This window comes from Pteropus medius, unplaced genomic scaffold, assembly GCF_902729225.1.
Source record: "Pteropus medius unplaced genomic scaffold, Ma_sr-lr_union100, whole genome shotgun sequence".
Taxonomy (NCBI): Eukaryota; Metazoa; Chordata; class Mammalia; order Chiroptera; family Pteropodidae; genus Pteropus; species Pteropus medius.
In genome coordinates, this window is record NW_024351730.1 from 20,589,320 (window position 1) to 20,610,092 (window position 20,773).

Here is a 20,773-nt window from a genome sequence, read left to right on the forward strand (position 1 = left end):
TTCAAATGGTAGACATTGAGTAATATGCTGTCTGCAGCTAATAACTCACCTAATGAAGTGTTGGGAAATGAAAGAAACCAAATGATTTCACAGACAGCTATGTCCTGATTGGTCTTTCAGTTTCCAGCCTCCTGGAGTTGAGTTTAAATTCCTTCTACAAACTCAAACCTCAACAAAAGATAAAATTTTTCATCACAAAAACAAGAAATCAACTGGACTTTGAAGATCATTCCACCTGTACATTTTGTCTAGTGGAGAGAAAGGTAACATTAATTGACCATGCTTCAAATAAAACAGTTTTTTAAGTATCATCTCTCAATAGGAAGAAAAAATGGAGTGAAAGAGTAACCCTATTTTGTTGTTATAGGTAGCAATTTGAAACATGAAGACTACGATTCTACTGTTTTGTCTTCTAGGATCAACTCAGGCATTACCAGTAAGTGCAATATATTTATTTTATGTACCAACCAGCCTTAGCAGCATCTTTAATTGTAGACCTATTTCACTTCCTGCTCTCTGTCAAAATTGTATTTTATGTACCAACCATCCTTAGCAGCATCTTTAATTGTAGACCTATTTCACTTCCTGCTCTCTGTGATCCTTTCCCTTAGTTTTCAGTTCTTACTTTCCAAGGTGAAAGATGACAAACGAATAAAGTAGTAGTATATATTTCCATGTACTTACATCCTTAAAATTCATCCATCTGTTGTAGTAGAATTTCTATTATTTCGCCAGAGCAATCAGGTAGAAATCAGGAGAAAAAAGAATGATGCCTTAGATTATAAGCCCCAAAATGGATAATTATTTTACTTCTCAAAAAGAATTTAAGATTTTTTGGCACTCATTATTTTCTCATGACTTAAGAGGTAAACTACATTTTCTGACTTTTCTAATTGTATGTACAAAACATCTAGATTATATAAATTCCTTGCAATAGCAAGGAAATATTTTCAAAATGTTTGTAATTTTTGACTTTTGAACATTTCATCACAAAATGTGTTCACATATAACAAGTTTTGAAAAAATAAAAAAAAAGGAGCACTTGTCTTGGAACACAGACTCCAATTGTTCTTCAATATTTTATAGACATAGAGATGGGTGATTTAGGTCTCTAAATGGACTTCCTTTTGACTACTTGAGATGCTTGAGTGTAGACATTGAGGAAATTATTAGAATAAATTTCTATGAAATAGCTGAACACAGAGAAATTTTTAGGTGAGCTTCAAGCCCACTTGACACTTTTATAATCATTCATACAATCAACAAATATTTACTGAAAACTCTCTATAAACCAGATACTGTGTTAGTTGCTAAATATACAATGATGAGAGGGGAAAAAAGCCTGATCCTTCATGGTGTTCACTAGGACAGAAGATACTAATAAATAATTTTTCAAAAGAAGTGTTTAGTGATAAATTATAACTGTGATTAGTTCTATGAAGAAGATGAACAGGGAGATCTTGTAGAAAGGGGATGGAACACACACATGAACAAACAAAATCCTTTTTGCTTCATTCCAAATATACATATGTCCTTCTTGAAAGAAGTTATCTACAAAAACTTAACTTCCAAACAAGGTAAATTAGGAAGTTAATTTTTTTATAAATTATGATTTACCATTTCACCAAATAAATTTACCAAAGGTTCTCCTAAATAGCGTGTCTCCAGTGTATTTAAGTTACCATACAATTTGTAAAAACTCAAGATAAATAAAACTTTCCAGAAGTACAGCTATCATTCAAGGTAAACTGAGGAGTAGCGTGTAGGTTAATACAGATTGCTAATAGCCAATTCCGTGAAAGCAGCTATAATGTGGTGCAGGGGATACAGGAGGAGACACTAAATGTCTATTAGGTATAGTAGTGATATTTATTAAATGAAAAATCTAGACACATGGACAAGGTATTTTTTTATTAGTAGTAAATGAATTTATTCAATTATTATAAAGGCATAAAAAATGAGTCGATTTGCAAATGTAGACACTTAAAACAGCCTAGCAATTGTTTTTAGTAGATCAAAAGTTTGGGAATAGGGTGCACTTTAGAGATGGAACAGGTTGCATTTCAAGAGAGTGGTCAGGGTGGGCCTCAATAAGGTGAATGTAAACAAAGACTTGAAGCAGGGGAGGAAGTGAGCCAATGTCTGGGGAAAGAGGTGAGGCTCTGAGGTCGAGTGGGCCTTACTTGTCACAGAGACAGCAAGTAGCCTGGAAGGTAGTAGTAGAGTGAGTGAGAGGAAATGAGATGAGACGGGGGCCCAGGGCATGAGGGCCTTTTAGGCCATTGCAGGATTTCTGGCTTTTACCCTGAGTTAAAATGAAAGTCAATGCAGGACTTGAGGAGAGGAATAGAATGACCACACGATTGTTTTCAAAAGACCACTCTGGCTGCCATGCTGACAATAGATTGTAAAGGAGGAAAAGAAATTTGCTGGATTTTATACTTATATTATCTTAAAGCTTAAAGGGACTTCTAAGGACAGATAATGCCAATCTTATCTCTTACAACTAAGGGGAAAAGTCCAAAGTAAAACCAAGCAGTCGGGGACAGCTGCAAGGAATATCCAAGTGGCCCAAGGGCACAGGCAGTGCTGGAGGGCCACAGCATACTGTCTTCTGTGACATAGCCAGGAGCAAAGGCTGACTGGGGTCAACCTGACCGGGGAGCTTCCACCTGAATGCAGAGAGAATGCTGAGAGAAGCTAAGGGAAGGATTCATTCCTAAAAGACCAAGAGTACTTGCAGGATCTTAGTACAGGCTCTGCCACAGGATCCTAGCATATGACTCACCGTGTCACCTAGACAGGTCACTTTGTCTGGACCTCAGTTTCCTCATATTTAAACAAAACCACACAGATATATCATATGATTATAAGCACATTTTCACCCCTTAAATTCGGTAATTCTTAATACACTGGGAAAATACTCTGGCTGGAAAAAGGACTGAATTTCCATTACGGGAAGTGACTAGTTAGGCATGAGACAGAAGTTTTATGAGAATGGAGTAGGAGTTGTGAAAGCATACCTTCAGGCAGTGGGAAAAAGCAAATGTGTACAGAGTTAAAATACAGACTACGTATTTCATGCCCTGAAAAAAGAAGAAGGCCATTACAGAGAAGAAATGGGAGCTAAAGAACTACCTCCAGAAATTCAGGTGCCCTGCCTCACACTATTTTCCTCCCCACCACACACTCACTGGGCTGGCAATTTTCTATTCTACAATTCCATCTTCTACCTTGCAGAAAATATTCCGGGAAATTGAAACTGCTCTAAAACACACAGTCTAAAGACAGACTTTTTTTGCATTTCGGACAAAGTTGTTATCTCCTGGAAATAAATGGATACAAATCCTCAAACACATTCCTACCTCATCAAATATTTGTTATCACAGATTCAGCTTAACCCTGCTTTGAGACTTCCTCCAACAAAGCTGGTTCCAGATCAGGCAACCCTACTAAACCAACAGCAGCCAAATCAGGTAAGAGTCCTCCAATAGGGAACATTTACAGACCAGCAAAGGGAACATTTACAGACCAGCAAAGGAAACAGGTTAAAACCAGTGGATTTAAAATCAAGATTTTACACAGAATCTCATGACTAATCAAGAGATTTTCTTTTGGGAGAAAAGTAAAACAAGAACCAATATACTTTTCTGAAAATTTAGGAAAACAAACATCTTTATTCTTTTTCCTTTTACCTGAATAATAATTTGATTTAGCAACCAAATCTAGTAAACTGAAAAACAATAGCAACACTTGTTGACAAAACTTGATTAGCTACACCCTTGAAATACTGTGACATGTCATACGTAGTATTTGCTAGTTATCACAGATTGAGAGGTAACCTATAAAAATAACTGCAGATTTCCTCATGGTTTTCTTAAGTTCCATTGTTAATGAGCTAATGTGTCACTATAAAGCCTGTTTCTTTAAAGCATATTTAAATATTTTGAAAACTATATTGTCTCTTGGCTACCACCTTTTTTTCACTCCAACCTTTCCTCAGCCCTAAAGGACCTCACCATACCTTCATCTGGACTTTGTGAAATAGTACGATCATATAACACCAGAGTCTAAAGATTTTTTTTAATCTATGGACATTATGGAACTTTCAAGACAAGAGCCAATCTTTCTCCTTAGGAAACCTGAAACTTATACAACTTGGGGACATTCTTTAAGAAAAAGAATACAAAATTAAATATGTAAAATTAAGTCCCAAAGTGAATAATTCATAATAAGAAATAAGAAGTATATATTTTTAAGCTGATAAAAACCGTAAACTGGACACATTGCTAGGGTGCCTCCCGAAGCCATGCTAGTGAGAGGCCCTAAAGCTTCACTTTTATTTACCTTCTTGACAAATCCACCTCTGATGGGAGTATAAGTTGCTTAAGGCTATCCACCATGGACAGCATAGTGAGAACAGACAACTTCTCATCTCATGCAGCAATTCCAATGTCATGCAGGTCTTCCCTTCTTTGGGTGTAATACCATTGACACAGATGCTCACACTGGGGTCAGATCTGCAACTGGTAAGTGCTCTTTTGTATCATTTTAGTATTCATTGTTAAATAAATATAATACCTAATGTTGAGTGCATGTGTCCGCCAATGTACACATGCACACATATTCACTGTAGATAAGCTGAAAGAGAAGACAGAGAAAAGTCAGAGAACTGGATGCTAATTCAGAACATCATGAAAAGTATTTCTTAGCAAGAGACTCTAAAAGAACTAACATAATTCTCAAGTCTTTACTTTTTCAGCTGATCTTACCTCTTCTTCAAGCTCCTCTGCCCATTCCTTCGCCACACCATCCTTGCTGCCTCCTACAACATCCACACACCCACAAACACTATGACTACTATCTACACCCCAAGGAAAAGAGCAAACCAGAAAGGATAGTTTCATTTTTCTCATAAAATACCTATATAGTTCCTTAAACTATGTATAGTTTAAGTTCCTTTCCTGATTAAAGCAGACTTTTTTCCAGTGGTCAAATTTTTATATAGTATTTGACTACGTGCAGACTAGATATTTTATTCTGACCTTTACAATCTTCATGGGGATACCTATGGAGGAAATCATCACTTCCCAAGAAAGCTATCAGGAATATTCCAGGAATCGTGGCTGTTATAACCAAAAAAGAAAACCCAGGATAAAATCATCTAAGTAATTCTCAAAGAGACTGGGTTAAATGTCAACGAAACATTTAATATGGAAAAAGTTAGTCAGACCGTATGGTTATACTAGTAGACTAAACAAGTCTTTGAACTTCATCTCTATATTTAATTCCAAATGTAATGTAGTATACTATATATTTGCAAAGCAAAATCTCTGTTAAACATATTTTACATTTAGTAAATACATTTTAGTTTCCTGAATGTTTAAAGTGAAACATCACAATAAAAATCTTATTTGTCCTACAGCTAAATCCTGCTGCAGGAATGGCACCTGCTGCCCAGACCCTCCCACTCACCCTGGGGGCATTAAACGTACAACAGCAGCTGCAACCACAAGTAAGTTCCCTTTTAGTTTAATGATAGGGAACATTTATTTCCTATCAGGTGGAAGCCTAAAAGGAAGGAAATCATTTTTTCAAGGTTCTTGAACATTTCACCCAGATAATTTCCAGAAGGATGTTCTATAGAATATGGAACAGTTTTTGGCAATTTGATTCCTGCTGAAAATTCATGAAAATACACACCAGGAAAATTGGGCATTTAGAATACATTTGTGATGGGTAATGGGGAAATGTGAACAATTGGGAAGATTGAAAAGTAAAAAGCATAAGGGGGGGAAATTGAGAGGTATCAGGATTCTCCTTTAGCATGTTGTGTTTTCCACTGAATACTTGCTGGGTGATAAGAATCATCCTTGATTAAAATTAAGAGATGGATAAAATTTAAATTCAGCAAATCTAATCTTCCCTTTGTTGTACCTCTTTTCATGCCCTCTCCAAAGTCCCCCAAAGACTTTCTAGTTCTTCCTCTCCTCCCACCATAGTTTGCTTTTAGGAAAAATTCTAGAAAACGCTCTCACACTAAAATATAAATGACATACTTAGGGTATCACTTCTTTTAGAAGTGTTTGAATTTTAACTACAGAGAAAGCCCAAATTTTTACCTTTCTGAAACTTCTCCAAACATATTATTAGGCTCTGGAGAAAAATATAATGCCCCTTTATGACTAGACTAAGCTATTATGGATAACTTATTCTCCCCAACAGGTGATCTCAGGCACTATCATTCCCACACAATGGTCTAAAATTTTATAGAAGCTTTATTATTTATTACAGACATAATATATGTTAATTATAGAGAACTCAGAAAATACAGATTTAAAAAAAAAAACATAAAATTTATCCATAATCCTAAGAGCCAGAATTAACTGTCAACATCCTAAGTTATGTATTTCCTATCTTTTTGTTATGATGTGTAAGTACATTTTTTAAAGGAAATATGTTCTTAGCATATCTAATGTTCTATAATCTGATTTTTTTCACTAAATAGACTGAATAGTTTTGTGTTTTAAAATATTCACTTATAGCATTGTTTTTAATGATTGCTTTTTATTCCATTGTATTGCAAAACTTTTTTTCTAAAATTTTCCTTCTATAAATGATGATACAGCGAACATCCTTATAACTAAGTCTTTGACCACATCAATGATTATTTCCTTAGGACCAGTTCTTAGGAAAAGAATTTGTAGGTCCAAAGTCATACAAAAATGTAAGATTTTTAATACACATTCTCAAATTATGAAGCATGAATACAACAGTGGACCAATACATCCTTACCATCTTCTTACCACTATGGACACCTCCAGGTTTTAATAAAAGTGGGCTGTGTTAATTAGTAATTATTATCAAAGTTGACTTTCGTTGACAAAATAATTTTATCCTGCTCAATTTAAATTCTACACCATATACAACTAATACTTTTTTCTGTACCTCCATTTGTCCTAAGTAACAACACAAGCTACTCTATACTGCATTAACTCATATTTGTGAAATTCTGTAACATAACTAATTTTTACTTTTCTTTTTTAATATGAGATGTATACTTGTCTATGTCAGTACTTATTTCTTATAGATATATTAGAGCCTTCACTCAACATATTTGCTGCTTATTTATATCTCAATACAAAAATGATCCTCTAAAAAAGACGAGAGAGGCAGACAAATAAAATGAGAATCTCTGTAACACGTGATCCTGGCATATTCCTTATGCTGACTGCCCAATTTCACTTTCAACTGTTGCTCTTGTCTAACCTTGAAGTCAGACTTAGTACATCTTCATATTCACCAAAGAATATCCATTCCAGTCAAAAACAATAGTAGGCATCATAGATGTTACCTAAGGTTCAGTAGAGAGAGTTTGACATTACACACTCCCTAATATGCAATAATAAAAATCAATCCCCATTCTCAGTGAGAATTCTTCAGTGTCTCTAGGCTATGCCGGCACCAAGGGTCCTTGTACCAGACTCCTGTGCATCCCCTGTCAATCCCTCTGACCATGCCTTTCTTTATCCAAGGTGGCATCTTCTTCCAGAATTGGGCACCTGTCTACAGCTTCCATTTATCAAAGCAAGACCAGTGTGGTTGTGTGAACTCTAGAACCACATACAGCTTCTGGTCAAATCCCAGCTCTCTACTTCCTATCTGTGTGATGCTGGCTAAGTTACTTAACCACTCTGCGGCCCACTTTCCTCACAATTTAAAATGGAGATTAAAGTAGAATTTACCACTAGAGCTGTTATAAGGGTTAAACGAGTAAATAGACATAAAATACTTAAAACAGTGCCCACCATGTAGTAAACACTCAGTGTTAGCTAAAATTATTTCAAATAATTTCTCTTCTAAAACTAATTTAAAAGTTTTCTCCTTATTTTTACATTAGTGAACAATTAAATTCTTTCATTACAGTTTTTACTTAGACATCTTTGGTTTCCTATTTGTATTTTTGTCCCTTCCCATTCACCTTTAAAGAAATTTCTATTTTGTTTGCTCCTAAATCCCAAGTGTCCCTTTCCCCACAACCCAATTTCCCATTGCCACCCTGAAGATTAGTTGTTTTTTGTTTTTGTATTGTCAGTTTCCAAGGATCTAATTGAGAAAAAAAATTCCTAAATCTATGTGCTTTTTACCTTTTGGCACTATGGATATTACTATACCAACTCAAGGGAAATAATAAATTTAACAGTCTATTTCATATGACTTTCAAATATTTGGGGTTGATTGATATTAAAAGTTCCATTTTGATCACTTTCTTGGCACTGTGTGAATTTCTATAGAAATAAAGATAAATCTTAAAACCCTAGTTCTCTTCCATAAACTCTTTAGTTCTTAGAGTACTAGAGCACACCAGTACTTCATCCCAATTTTTTCAACCATAAATTCATAACATTTACATAGTTATCAGCAACCATTAAAGTATTTCTCACTTAATTCTAAGAGCTCTCTGCCTGTGCCACGGGTTATTGAGCAATGTCACCCATAATTTCCTACCAGTGTTCTATTTCAACAGTAAAAATCCAAACAAACATATGAGACTAACTATACATGCTTCAAGAAAATTTTGTGTTTTAAAATATCCACTACATTTTTAATGTGTCTTCTGAAATGCCATACAAAATGAACACATGCATTTTTATCACATTTTATATCATTAATTTTTCATAATAATTTTCAGTTTGGAAAAGACTTAAGACCAAAATTATTTTTTGATAATCTAATTTATTCACTTCTGCCTTCTAAATGTGCTTCCTCAGACTGGTTTCAAAGTTATCTTGGATCTAATCTTCTTTTTTATACAAATTGGATGAGTTCTGATTCCCGTCCAGTTCTATGAGTCAATGTCTATGATTATAGATGATACACTAGAAACAAATATTACATTTTTAAGAAAGTTTCAATATTTGTATCTTCTGCCAGAACTTACCTTTGAATATATTTTTTATGGAATTTCTCACTATTTTTTCAGATGTTACCAGTTATTGTAGCACAACTTGGAGCTCAGGTAAGATTATTTTGTAATATGATTTTTGTTTTAAATCATCTTAGTGTTAAATATTTAATCCTGCCTCAATTCACCAGATAGTTGCCAAGTTTCCTTTTTATTTTGCATTGTATGGATATTGATAATAACAAGAACTAACACTTACTGAGTGATTACTATGTGCCAGGCACTGTCTTAAGTACTTTATTATTTATTATGTACTATCTCATTTAATTTTCAAAACAATATTTGATAGACAACATTTTTATTGCCAATTTGAAGATGAGTAACTGGAGATACTTTGTTACTCAGTTACAATCACAATTAGTAAATGTCACAGGTGAAGCAATGAGTTAATCCTTTAAACCACACTGCTAAGAAGAAAAAAATAATTAATGGAACTGATCTATAATTAATAATTTGGGGAACATTTTTCATTTCAAATTTATTTATTAATCACATATCTTTTCCCTAAAAAATGACACATACACTTTTTCTTCTTTCTCTCTATTTTCCTTTGTAAAAGGTAGTTCTTGAGATCATTGATAAAATTACCAGGGACCAAGATCAAAACTGAGCATCAGGTGACAGCTTTTACTTTTAAAAACAGAATCGAATATAAAATTCATATCAACTCTTAATTCCACATCTGGGAACACATCCCAGGGAAATAATCTAAAATATATCACAGGTTTATTTACAAATATATTCAGCAAAATCATATTTAGACTACAGAAGAATATTGGGTGCAACTTAAATTTAAACAAAAAGAAAATTATTAAACTGTGCAACAAAAAAAGCAAACACTTTGTCACTACTCAAAAGTTTATTTGTTAAAATTTATCAATAACATAGTTAAATAATTGTTGTATAGTATTAAAAGAAAAGGTAAAACAGAAATTGTATAAATGACATGACTTCTATTATGTAAAAAAAGAAATGTGTGAAAAATAACTAGAAGAAAATACAACAAAATGCATGATGGGATTATATATTTTTTTCTTATTGCTTTCTGCATTTCCAAGTTTCCTCCAATATGCTTCTATTGCTTAATAATAGAAAAACATAAAATTTTTAAAATCCAGAAGATCTCCATCATTCAGATAATAAGTATAAGCAATGCAATGTCATGTGCAGACTTAAGTCTTGTGGTACAAGTTACAAAGGCATTTTAAAATATTGTTGAAAATAAAAAATCTTTCTTTATAATCTTTAAAACTATTTAAAATTTTTAAGTTATGTTATACATATTGTGCCATGAATGTATTAAAATTTGTCTAATAATTTATGTTATTATTTTCCTTCTAGGGGACCATCCTAAGCTCAGAGGAATTGGTAAAAAAAAAAAAAAAATTTTAATTACTAACATTTCAAATTCTTTTCACTGCTACCACAATGCTATTTTCTGTTCTCATATCCATAGTCTCTTTTTACCACAAACCTCAACTTAGTGTATACTAAAATAAACTGAATGTTTTCATTAGGTTATCTTTGTCTAGCTGGCAATTTTATCATCTTTCTCCAGCTACTTTTCCATTTATTTGACTTAGCTTTTGTTTTCTGTATATTGATGTCAGATTCAGTTCTATCTAAAAAGTCAAAGCATATTTTTAACTTGACATTGATTAAAATCTAGGATTATAAATTATTGAAATGCATGCAGATGTAAAATAATACACATATTGATATTTACTTCAGGAACTATTAATTTTCTTGACTTAAATTTTAAATTTTGTATGAAAATAATATTTTTTTCTAACATTTTATCATAATGAATGAACTCTTCCCTATACACGTGAGTAGCTAGAAGACTTAATCTAAACAAAATTTATATTATCATTACTGGGCACTTTATGCATTTTCTCTGTAGATCATTTTTAGAAAAAAATAATGTATCTAAACATGACACCAAAGTAAAGAATTGAGGCAATGTCTTGGAAGACATGCATTTTTTTTTATCTTTCTATAGTGAAAAAAGTAGAGATTTGCTAGATTTCCCATAAATAAAATCAAGTCATGGGCTGTTTTGCCGACATTGATATGTGAACAACCACATCTACCAGTTTTAGAGTCTCTTCTATATAACAGGTACCTTAATAGATCTTTTACATACTTTGCCTTTAATCCTCACCAATTGCAAAGTACAGATTTTGAACCCAACTTTATAAAGAAACTGAGGCTCAGAGAGCTTAAGCAACTTCAGCCGCAAGGTCAAAAAAAAGAGTAGATCCAGATTAAAAGCCATTTTTCTCAACACGATGCAAGTGGTTTTCAAATCTTTTTAGTAAAACTTATAGCAACAGTTACATTTTTCATACAGCTAACACACACACACACACACACACACACACACACACACATACCGTTTCATCAAACAACACTTACCTTTACTATATGGAATGCACTAGGTAATTTATAAAGTCTATTCTTTTTGTCTTATTTTTTAATGATGAGCATGGCCCACCTTCTCTATTTCAAATCTATGGATGTCACAACCCTCAATTCGAAGCTTCTGTATTCTACTCTTTATCTCTTATCCAGTATAAATCTACTTTCAATATCTTGTAAATCAAGATAGTGCTTCCCAAACTTCAGTCCTGGACACCAAACCAGGACAACTGGGAACGCTGATTAAAAATAGAGATTCCTAAGTCCTGTCTTCTACTTGCTCAATCAGAATCTAACAATGGAGCCTAGGAAACTGCCTTTTTAACTCCTCATATGGTTCTTATGCAAACTGAGAACCGTGCTCAAGGAAACTGACCTGAATCTTTTTTTATTAAATTTATTGGGGTAACATTGGTTAACAAAATTATATATATATATATATATACCTGTATATATATATATATATATATATATATGACATTATACATGAATTTCAAGTGCACAATTCAATAATATATCATCTGTATATTGCATTGTGTGTTCACCACCCAAAGTCAAATCTTCCGTCACCATATATTTGACCCCCTTAAACTTTTCTACTTTCTCACCTCTTAATTATAAGTTCTTGACTCTTTTACTCTATGAGAATGCCATCAAAACTGGGAGGTCCAAGAAAACTGGTTCCTGCCTGAACGCTCTCCAAAACCAGTCTATGACATATTATTTCTTCTTAAGGGGAACTTCTTACAGTAATTTTTTTCCCAGAAAAAAATAAAATAAAATAAAACAAGTGTGGCAGCAATAGCATTCATTACTAGTGTGCAAATCATTGACAGTTCAATAAAGAGGAATTCCATTGGGTAACCCCAAAGGAATACACAACTGGTGTAAATTACTTTTTAAAAAATTACTAGCAAAAGAAAGATATGCTTTAGGTCAATAACAGAGATATAGCCTGTCATAATTATATAGGTTTTCTGCCTTAGTTCTACCTCCAGATATATTTGATATTAGCAAATAATGCATTATTCCTTTTCCAGTGACCTGCCTCGATGGTGGCTTTCCCTTTAAGAGGGAATTGGAGCACAGCAAGAAATCCCAGTAGTGAAACTAGCATCAGGTTTGTCTCAGGAAGAGAGGCATTTCTTCTGAGGAATACCCCATATTTATTATTTTCTCTGATTCTACTTTCTTCACCCTGCCATTTCTACCCAAACTTGCTGCCTTCGAAGGAGAAAAGGCTGGTTGGCCAGCCTTAAAATGTGTTCCTTTGTTTTCTGTTTCCTTCCCTCATTCCAGCCGGTGGCCCCACAAATCTTCGCAGGCCTCATCTTCCAGCCCTTGCTCTCCGGAGCCATACTGCCCACCAGTCAGGCTAATCCAGATGTCCAAAATGGAATCCTTCCTGCAGGACAAGCAGGAATAAATCCTCCTATCCGCGGAGCTCCAGGGAGCCCCTTCCCAACTCCCAGTGGTGCAGGCAATGACTTTGGAGTGACCACTCCTGCAGGCATCCAGAGAGGCATGCTCACTACCGGGGAAACCACCACAGGGTCCCCAAGTGGTAAGTTCTCTCACCTGGGAAAATGCCCCTGAGCCATGAAGGTCATCTGAAGAGTAAGAGAGAAAGGTTCTTTTCTTGCCTTGACCATTACAGATCCTAATAAAATCAGGGAGCCCCTTTACTCACTCATAGTTGATTGCAGCAATGTGAGAAAATATTTTTACTGGGTCACAAATCCTATCGAATTGACCGAGAAAGAAGACATTTAATTGCTAACATACTTTCCGTTTAAGTCAGAGCTGGAAATATTTGGTAACAGACTGTGCTCTCCTATTCCCATCTTCCCTTGTATCCCAACCTCCAAATATACACAGGCCCACAACAGACACAATTAATCAATCATAATACCCATGGATGAGACTCAGAATCTTCCTAACTTAATGTTGCAAGCAGCTACTAATGATAGACTGGAGATAGCACAGTAGATGAACCCATGTGCCCTTCTCAGATGAGACTTCAGAAATGCTTCAGGAATAAACTATTCCAACACTAACAAGCAAAGACGATCATTTAACAATTGGATATGTCTAGAAACAAATGTCCTTGGAGATAAAAAAAAAAAAAAAGAATGATTTGATATTGATATTCTTGTTCCTAGAAAAAAATTTTAATGCAAATAAAAATGTTTAAATTCAATATGCTTTTACCTACATTTAAAAAGTGTTTTATTTTCTTTCAGGAATTCGGTAAGCCGTTGCAAACTTTTTCAACTAAACCACCTCAAATGTGGTGATACATGTAAATCTTTTTCATTGGCCATGTTCTTGAATAGATTGAGATACACTGGAGAATATTAGAAGAAATTAATACTTAGTTAACTAAAAACCTTCTTGAAATTTCAGAGAAAAATTCTTCCTAAAGAATACTGACTTCTGAAAAAGAATAATTAAATGGATAAATTTGTCTTTGAAATGTAACATTTGCCATCTTGGACCTGGAAGATATATACATTAAACCATATTTTGAAAACCGATGTTTTCTTCTTTGGGGATGCGAAAAAGTTAGACCCTTTCAGGAATGGCATTATCTTGGGACCCTTAGAGAACACTCAGATCTAGAATTTTCCAGGACTTTCCTTGGAAGTAGGCAGTGCTACAGTTATGGGAGTGGATGTCCAGCAATGGAAGGATGATTTCTGATTTCTCACAACCAACTATGACCCACTGTGTCCCATAAGAGCCACATATTTAATTTCAATTAGCAAATTATTTTTAATATTTCAAATATTTCAAATATTAATTTCAATAAACAAATTATGTTTGATCATCTAAAATATAGAGTGGAAACAAAGAATTGCAAATCATATTGCTTATCCTCAATCTACTTATATACAGAACTAGTGATTATGGCATTTAATGTTTAATTTTGGTATGTCCGAGAGTGAGAAATGACATTAATGAAAGTTATCACTAAACGTAATACTCTTGCTTCTCATTCCCAAAAGGTAGAATTTAATCTGATTTAAATTTATAACCCAGACCATTGCAGTTCACTGAGACTGGGAGAGAGTGGGAGGGTTAATACAAGCTACATTACAGCTCCCACAAACAAAAGATACAGATAGGTTTATTTACATTTCTCATTATATTTGAGTCAGCCCCATCAGTATGGAACAAACGCAAATATATACCTATGAGATATATTCCATGTTAAGTTCTTTAGGTGGTTAAAGATTTACTAGTAGGTAAAGATCATGAGCCACAGTGTTTCAGATTTGCAGAATCTTAATAACATTTATGAAATCATAAGATTTTTACAGTCAAATGAGAGGAAATTTAGATTCAATTTTCCAAAAATATTCTGCCATTAGTGTCATGAGAAACTAATTAAAAGTGCTCCCTAGGTAACCCTGTATCAAAAAAAAAAAAATTCTGAGCCTCTTTCTTCTTATCTGTAAAATGGGGGCAACATTCTGTCACAGGTCTCCCACAAGATTGACATGATGATCAAAGTAGATAATATATGAAAGTGTTTTGCAAACTCCATTTCACCATAGAATTTCATTTTGTTTACTTTCAATATCCTTCAAACCAACTAGAATTATCTTGTCCTTCCAGCCCCACACCTCTCCCTATACTTCCTTATTATGCTTTCATTATTAGTTTAGGTATATGATTATTAGCAAAAGCATCGAGATCAGGTGTCTTCCTAGTGTATGCTACCTGAAGGAATCTGAAGGCTTTCCAAAAGTTACAGGCAGACAAATGGTTTTAAGGCCCAATTTCCATTCTTAACTCTCACATATGTACTTTCTTAAGACAGATCTGCCTGAGAACACATTCTGTTCTTCCTCTCCTTTCATAGTCACTCTTTTCTCACATTACAAAAGACCTATGTCACTGATCTCACTGTGGTAAACTACTCCACCATAAAAAAACCTCCAGGACACAAAATAAATGAAGAATTTCAAATATTGGTGCTGGTGTTAAGAATGAAAATGGCCTTTTACAATTCAGGTAGTTTCTTGTTCTAAGCTTTCAACAAAATTAAATGAGGACCTAGCAGAATTATCAAATGATTGACCTTTGAAAACAATTTTAACTGTAGAAATTAAAACTAAGAAATTAAAAATGTTTAGTTATTAATTCATTTAAAAATATCAATAATACATAAATTACATATTAATATAAAAACATAATTTTATGTTTATGTATTAAATATAACAATTTTATGTTTATGTATTAAATATAACAATGATTTTTTAATTTTGATGTGAATGCTCAATTTACTTAACAAATTTAACTCAAAATGGTTCATAGACTTAAATATAAAATGCAAAATGACAAAATTTCTAGAATATAATAACATAAAAGAAAATCTAGGTGACCTTGGATTTGGTAATGGCTTTTTAGATTCACCAAAGTACTCTCCATGAAAGAAAAAAATCAGTAAGTGAACTTCCATTAAAAAGTTCTGCTCTGAAAAAGATAGTGTTAAAAGAATGAAAACACAAGCCACAGACTAGGAGAAAATCTTAGAAAAACATATCTGATTAAGGATTAGTATGCAAAACATACATTAAATTCATAAAATAAGAAGACAACCTGATTTTTTTTAATGGGCAAAAACTCAGCAGACACCTCACCAAAAAAGACGTACATTTTGCAAGTTCAAATTCAAAAACAATGTGATACACTATACACTTATTACAAAGCTAAAACCCATAACACTGATAATATCAAATGCTGGGGAGAATGTGACACATCGGGAACTCTCATGCATTGTTGATGGGAATGCAAAATAATAGAACCACTTTGGGAAACAGTTTGGCAGTTTCTTCCAAAATTTAAGATACTCTTAACCATATGATCCAGCAATTGCACTCCTTGGTATTTACCTAAATGAGTTGAAAACATGTTCATGTAAGACTCTGCATACAAATATTTATAGCCACTTTATTCATAATTGCCAAACTCGAAAGCAACCAAGATGTCCTTCAATAGTTGAATGGATAAACTGAGGTACATCCAATACAACAGAAAATTATCCAGCAATCAAGCCATGAAAAGTCAAATTGCTAATTAAAATAAGCCAATCTAAAATAAATATATACTATGATTTCAGCTAGATGACATTTTAGAAAAGGCAAAACTATGGAGACAGTAAAATGATAAGTGGTTGCCAGAGGTTCAGGGGAAGGAAGAAATGAATAGGTGAAGCACAGGGGATTTTTAGGGCAATGAAACTATCCTGTATGATACCAAGATGGCAAATACCAGTCATCATACATTTGTCAAAACCCATAGAATATACAACATAAAAAGTGAACCTTAATGTAAACTACAAAATTTAATTAATAAAAATATATCAGTATTGGATCATCAATTGTAACAAATGTCTCACACTAATGCAAGATGTGAATAGGAGGATTAACTGTGGGAGAGAGAGAAAAGGGATAAAGGGGAAATTTTGTGTTAATTTTTCATAAACCTAAAACTGATTTTTTAAAGTCTATTAATTTTTTAAAAGATACAAAAAGTATTGGTTAGTATTTTAAAATATTAGCCTTCAAATTGATATGGTTTGCTAGAAATGATAGGACTGAGATAGAAAATATTGCCCCCTTGTGGTCATAAGACAGAAAAACTAAAAGCTGGAACTATGGAAAAGACAGCAATATAAACAAATTAAGTCTCAAATCTGATAGCCATACATAAATCCAAATAAGAACTCAAGTAGTCAGTTAGAAGGGTTATAAAGGACAACATTTAAGCAAAATCAGAGAGCGTACATAAGTGATCAATGCCTTATAATACCATAGAAATGACTTGGGAGAAGGAAAGCAAATTCTATAACTCCTTCAACAGTCTAAGTAAGTATCCCTTGGTTAGGAAGACCTCCACAGACCAGGAAAAGAAGTCACCAAAAAAAAGACCAATTTTCCCAGCGAAATATTGGCGAACTTGACCAATAGACATCTACTCTAAGATGTAAGAAGCTACATTCAGGAAACTCAATGGGACTTAGCAAACCCAAGTTGAACTTTTAATTATTAATATACTTAAAACTTTAAATTTTAAAAACTAAAATAGGTAACTATATACTCAGTATGAAATGGGTGTATGATAGAACAACACATAGGACAAATAATTCCCACAATTATTCACTTCAGATTAAAGTTAGAAAGAACAACTAGTTTGAATAAAACTTCCTTTAACTTCATAACTGCATGAAGACATTACATGTAAGAACATCTCAACAAGTAGTGTACTTATGTCCCTTATGGAATCTACTAAACATTTTTATGACCTAAAGAACTTACTATTTTGTTTCAATGTCCCTATGTAACTGAGAATACAAGAATGTGAAGAGTCACAGAAGAGAAGTCATAGAAAGAAAGTTAGCACATGTAATGTCACTTTCTATACAAATAAGCACCCTCCCCACTACCACACTACCACTCCATGTGGATAACCACCATCAGTTTTGGGTGCACACATTCATGTTACAAATCTCATTGTCAGTGTTCCGGGTGCAGCCTCCTGGATGTCAATATATATATTGCTAAGGACTTTTATTGCCATCCGACATTCTAATCTTTTGACTATGTGTCATTCATGAGTTCTTTCTTCATCTGTATCTAATTTGCTATTAAACCTATTGTTCTCTTAATTTTGTTTACTGGCATTTTTAGTTCTAGAGTTTCAATTTGGCTTTTTTTGAAATCTGCTATATTTCATAGTTTCCAATTCTGTGTCAATGTTTTCAAGCTTTGCTTTTATCTCTTTGAATATAGTCTTAGTTTTAGCAAAGCAAACTATAATTCTCATTATTTTGATTCCCCATGAATCTCTTCCTGTTGTCTGTTTTCTTCTCATTCTTCTTCATGGGATCTTGCCTCTTATTGAATCAATGCTTTGACAGCATGTCCAATGTTTCTTCTTTAAAAATTTTATAGAAACAATTAGGGCCAGAGAGTATGTTTCTTTGTTTCCACCAGGAGCCCGGGAGAACAACAATCTGGATCATCTTATTCTAATTTTAGAGTCTGATTTTTCTGAGCCACTCAAATAACTCTAGGGCAAAATGGCCCCAAATGCTGTATTTTCCTCTTTTGAGTTTCAGCCCCTTCTGGATCTCGGTCTAGTAATTCCTCACTATCTGATGAACTCTTTGGTGGTTTTAATTTTTTTTATATTTTATTCAGTTTTTCAATTGTTTTGAGCAAGGAGAATTGGTCCAAGTGACTTAATTTACCATTAGTGAAAACGGAAGTCCATTCCTGATCTTTACTCCTAACCCACTCTACAGTATCTTTGGCAGAAGGGAGATTTGTTAACAATCCATAGGTGTACAGTGCTCAAGGAAGTGCCTGGTCCTGATACCTGCCACTGATCGTTCCCTGAAACTAAGAATGTGGGTGTTCAGCCCCTGTTATTCTCAACTGGGGCTTAGTTGCTGATTCTGATAAAGTAGGAACAATCTCACGTGGTGTTTCACATCACCCTATATCAAATAGGAGATGATTGTTCACCAGAAATAATTCTAGAATCTCAAAAATAAAACATTAATGTTCCCCAATTATCCTAAATAAAGAACAAAATAACAAGACTTTGATAAGGAGGGTGTGTGGATGTGCTTGTATATGTGCATATTGAACTCCAAAATATTATACTAGTTATTCTGTTTATTTGAATATGTATACATGTTTTCAGTTAAATAGTAAAACAAATTATTGTACCAAGACTGTAAAAATATCCACTATATTTTGGAGTGGTGCAGTCTATCTAATAATGAAACTTTCAGCCAGTCATCAACTGATTTTTATGACTTTTTTTAAGCAAGAAGCAAACAGAAAATTTGTAATGCATAAAATTATAAGGAAGAAAATTAGTCACCCAAATCCCACCATTTATATGTTACTACTATTAACATTTTGATAAATATTTTCTAGTCACTCATTTCTAGGCATATTATATGTGTTTTTTTTTTTCTTCACAAAGTCGAGTTTATACTGCAGTAGTATATTCTGTTATGTAACATGCTTTTTCCACTTAATCATATATCATAACTATTTTCTCGTCATTATTTTGCTAAAACATAATTTTAATGTCTAAGTTGTATTCTACTTTACCAATTAACCATAATTCATGCAAACAAATCCTTAACTATCTTAAAAGGATTTTGTTCAGTAAGAAAATCTTTATTTCTGTTGATCTAGTAACATCAAAATTGAAGTTGGAATTTCCTTGCTGTGAAAACATCTTTTCTTCCTTCTCTCTACCTGAAAACTAGTATCAGTGTAACAATATTTGGTATTTTTTTCTTCATGTCTCCCCATAGCTGTGACATGATATAAACCAAGGGTGACAGAGAGGGGAATTTGGTAAGAGAAGAGGAGGAAGGGAAAAGAGAGTTTCTAGGAATAACATCAAATGGAAGACAAGCAAGAAGTGTTTCGTTTTGGTAGTGTGAAAGGTGTGACTGGCTCATAAACACTCCACCCACAGGACAAGACTCCCCTCAATCAGCCCCATCTACCAGGGAATCACATGGAACTAACAACTTGCTCTGGAAACACAAGACAAGAAAGTATGGGGCCCTAGAGTAAAGCAATCTAGAAGCCATAGAAAAGATTTAAGTCTAAAGGGACAGTTTGTTTTTTCTCCTATTTAATACAAAGTAATATAGAAACATGACCTGCTATTTTCATGAGCAATGAAGGGACTCTTGTCTGTGAGTATCCAATGGGGGTGACTGCATCCAAGTCTCCTGTGGAGTTGTGTGTGTTGAAGGGCTTGACTCTGGCCTGAAGGACTGTATTGCACATTCTTGTGGGCACTCTGTGTGCTTGATAAGCTGATGTAAGATCTCTTAATAACATGCTATCTCTCCCCACTATCTTCCATTCTGAGGGATATAGCTGTGGAGTTACAGAGGGAAAACCCAAATACTATAATAACTGTAGACATGTTTCTTTATCACTGCTCAAATCAGACTTTATGTCAGCAAGCGTCTCCTAGTTAATTATCAATCATTTACCCTCTCCACACCCTGTCTGCCCCACACACTATAATTGCAGTCTGATTTGCTTTTCAAAGAATGTCTCACAAGGTTAACTGAAACTAGTTGCACCAATGCCACCTTCGGAAACATGCTTAAGGAAGCTTTCGCACCAAGACAAGCAAGTGGTTACTAAGTGAGTTTGCTGAATGTTATGAGTTTACATTCTCATATCTGATCAAATTTCAGTCTCTGCATCATTACAATAATAAACAGATTTAAATATTTTAATCTTAACAAATTATTCTAAGTGCTTTAAAGAAGTCAAATAGGGCACATATTGTAGAGTTCAGAGTACATACATGACACATTCAAAATAT

General features: G+C 33.8%; 1 protein-coding gene across 1 annotated transcript; it reads left to right on the forward strand.

The window, feature by feature from the left end:
• The first annotated feature begins 201 nt into the window (after positions 1-201).
• On the forward strand, positions 202-13,640 carry AMTN (amelotin). The gene is made up of 9 exons (XM_039845351.1): positions 202-263; positions 368-436; positions 3,390-3,476; positions 4,464-4,529; positions 5,426-5,515; positions 8,984-9,019; positions 10,307-10,333; positions 12,686-12,950; positions 13,630-13,640. Exons 2-9 carry the CDS (start codon positions 383-385, stop codon positions 13,638-13,640), a joined length of 636 nt encoding a protein of 211 aa, XP_039701285.1. The 5' UTR covers positions 202-263; positions 368-382.
• Positions 13,641-20,773: the final 7,133 nt, after the last annotated feature.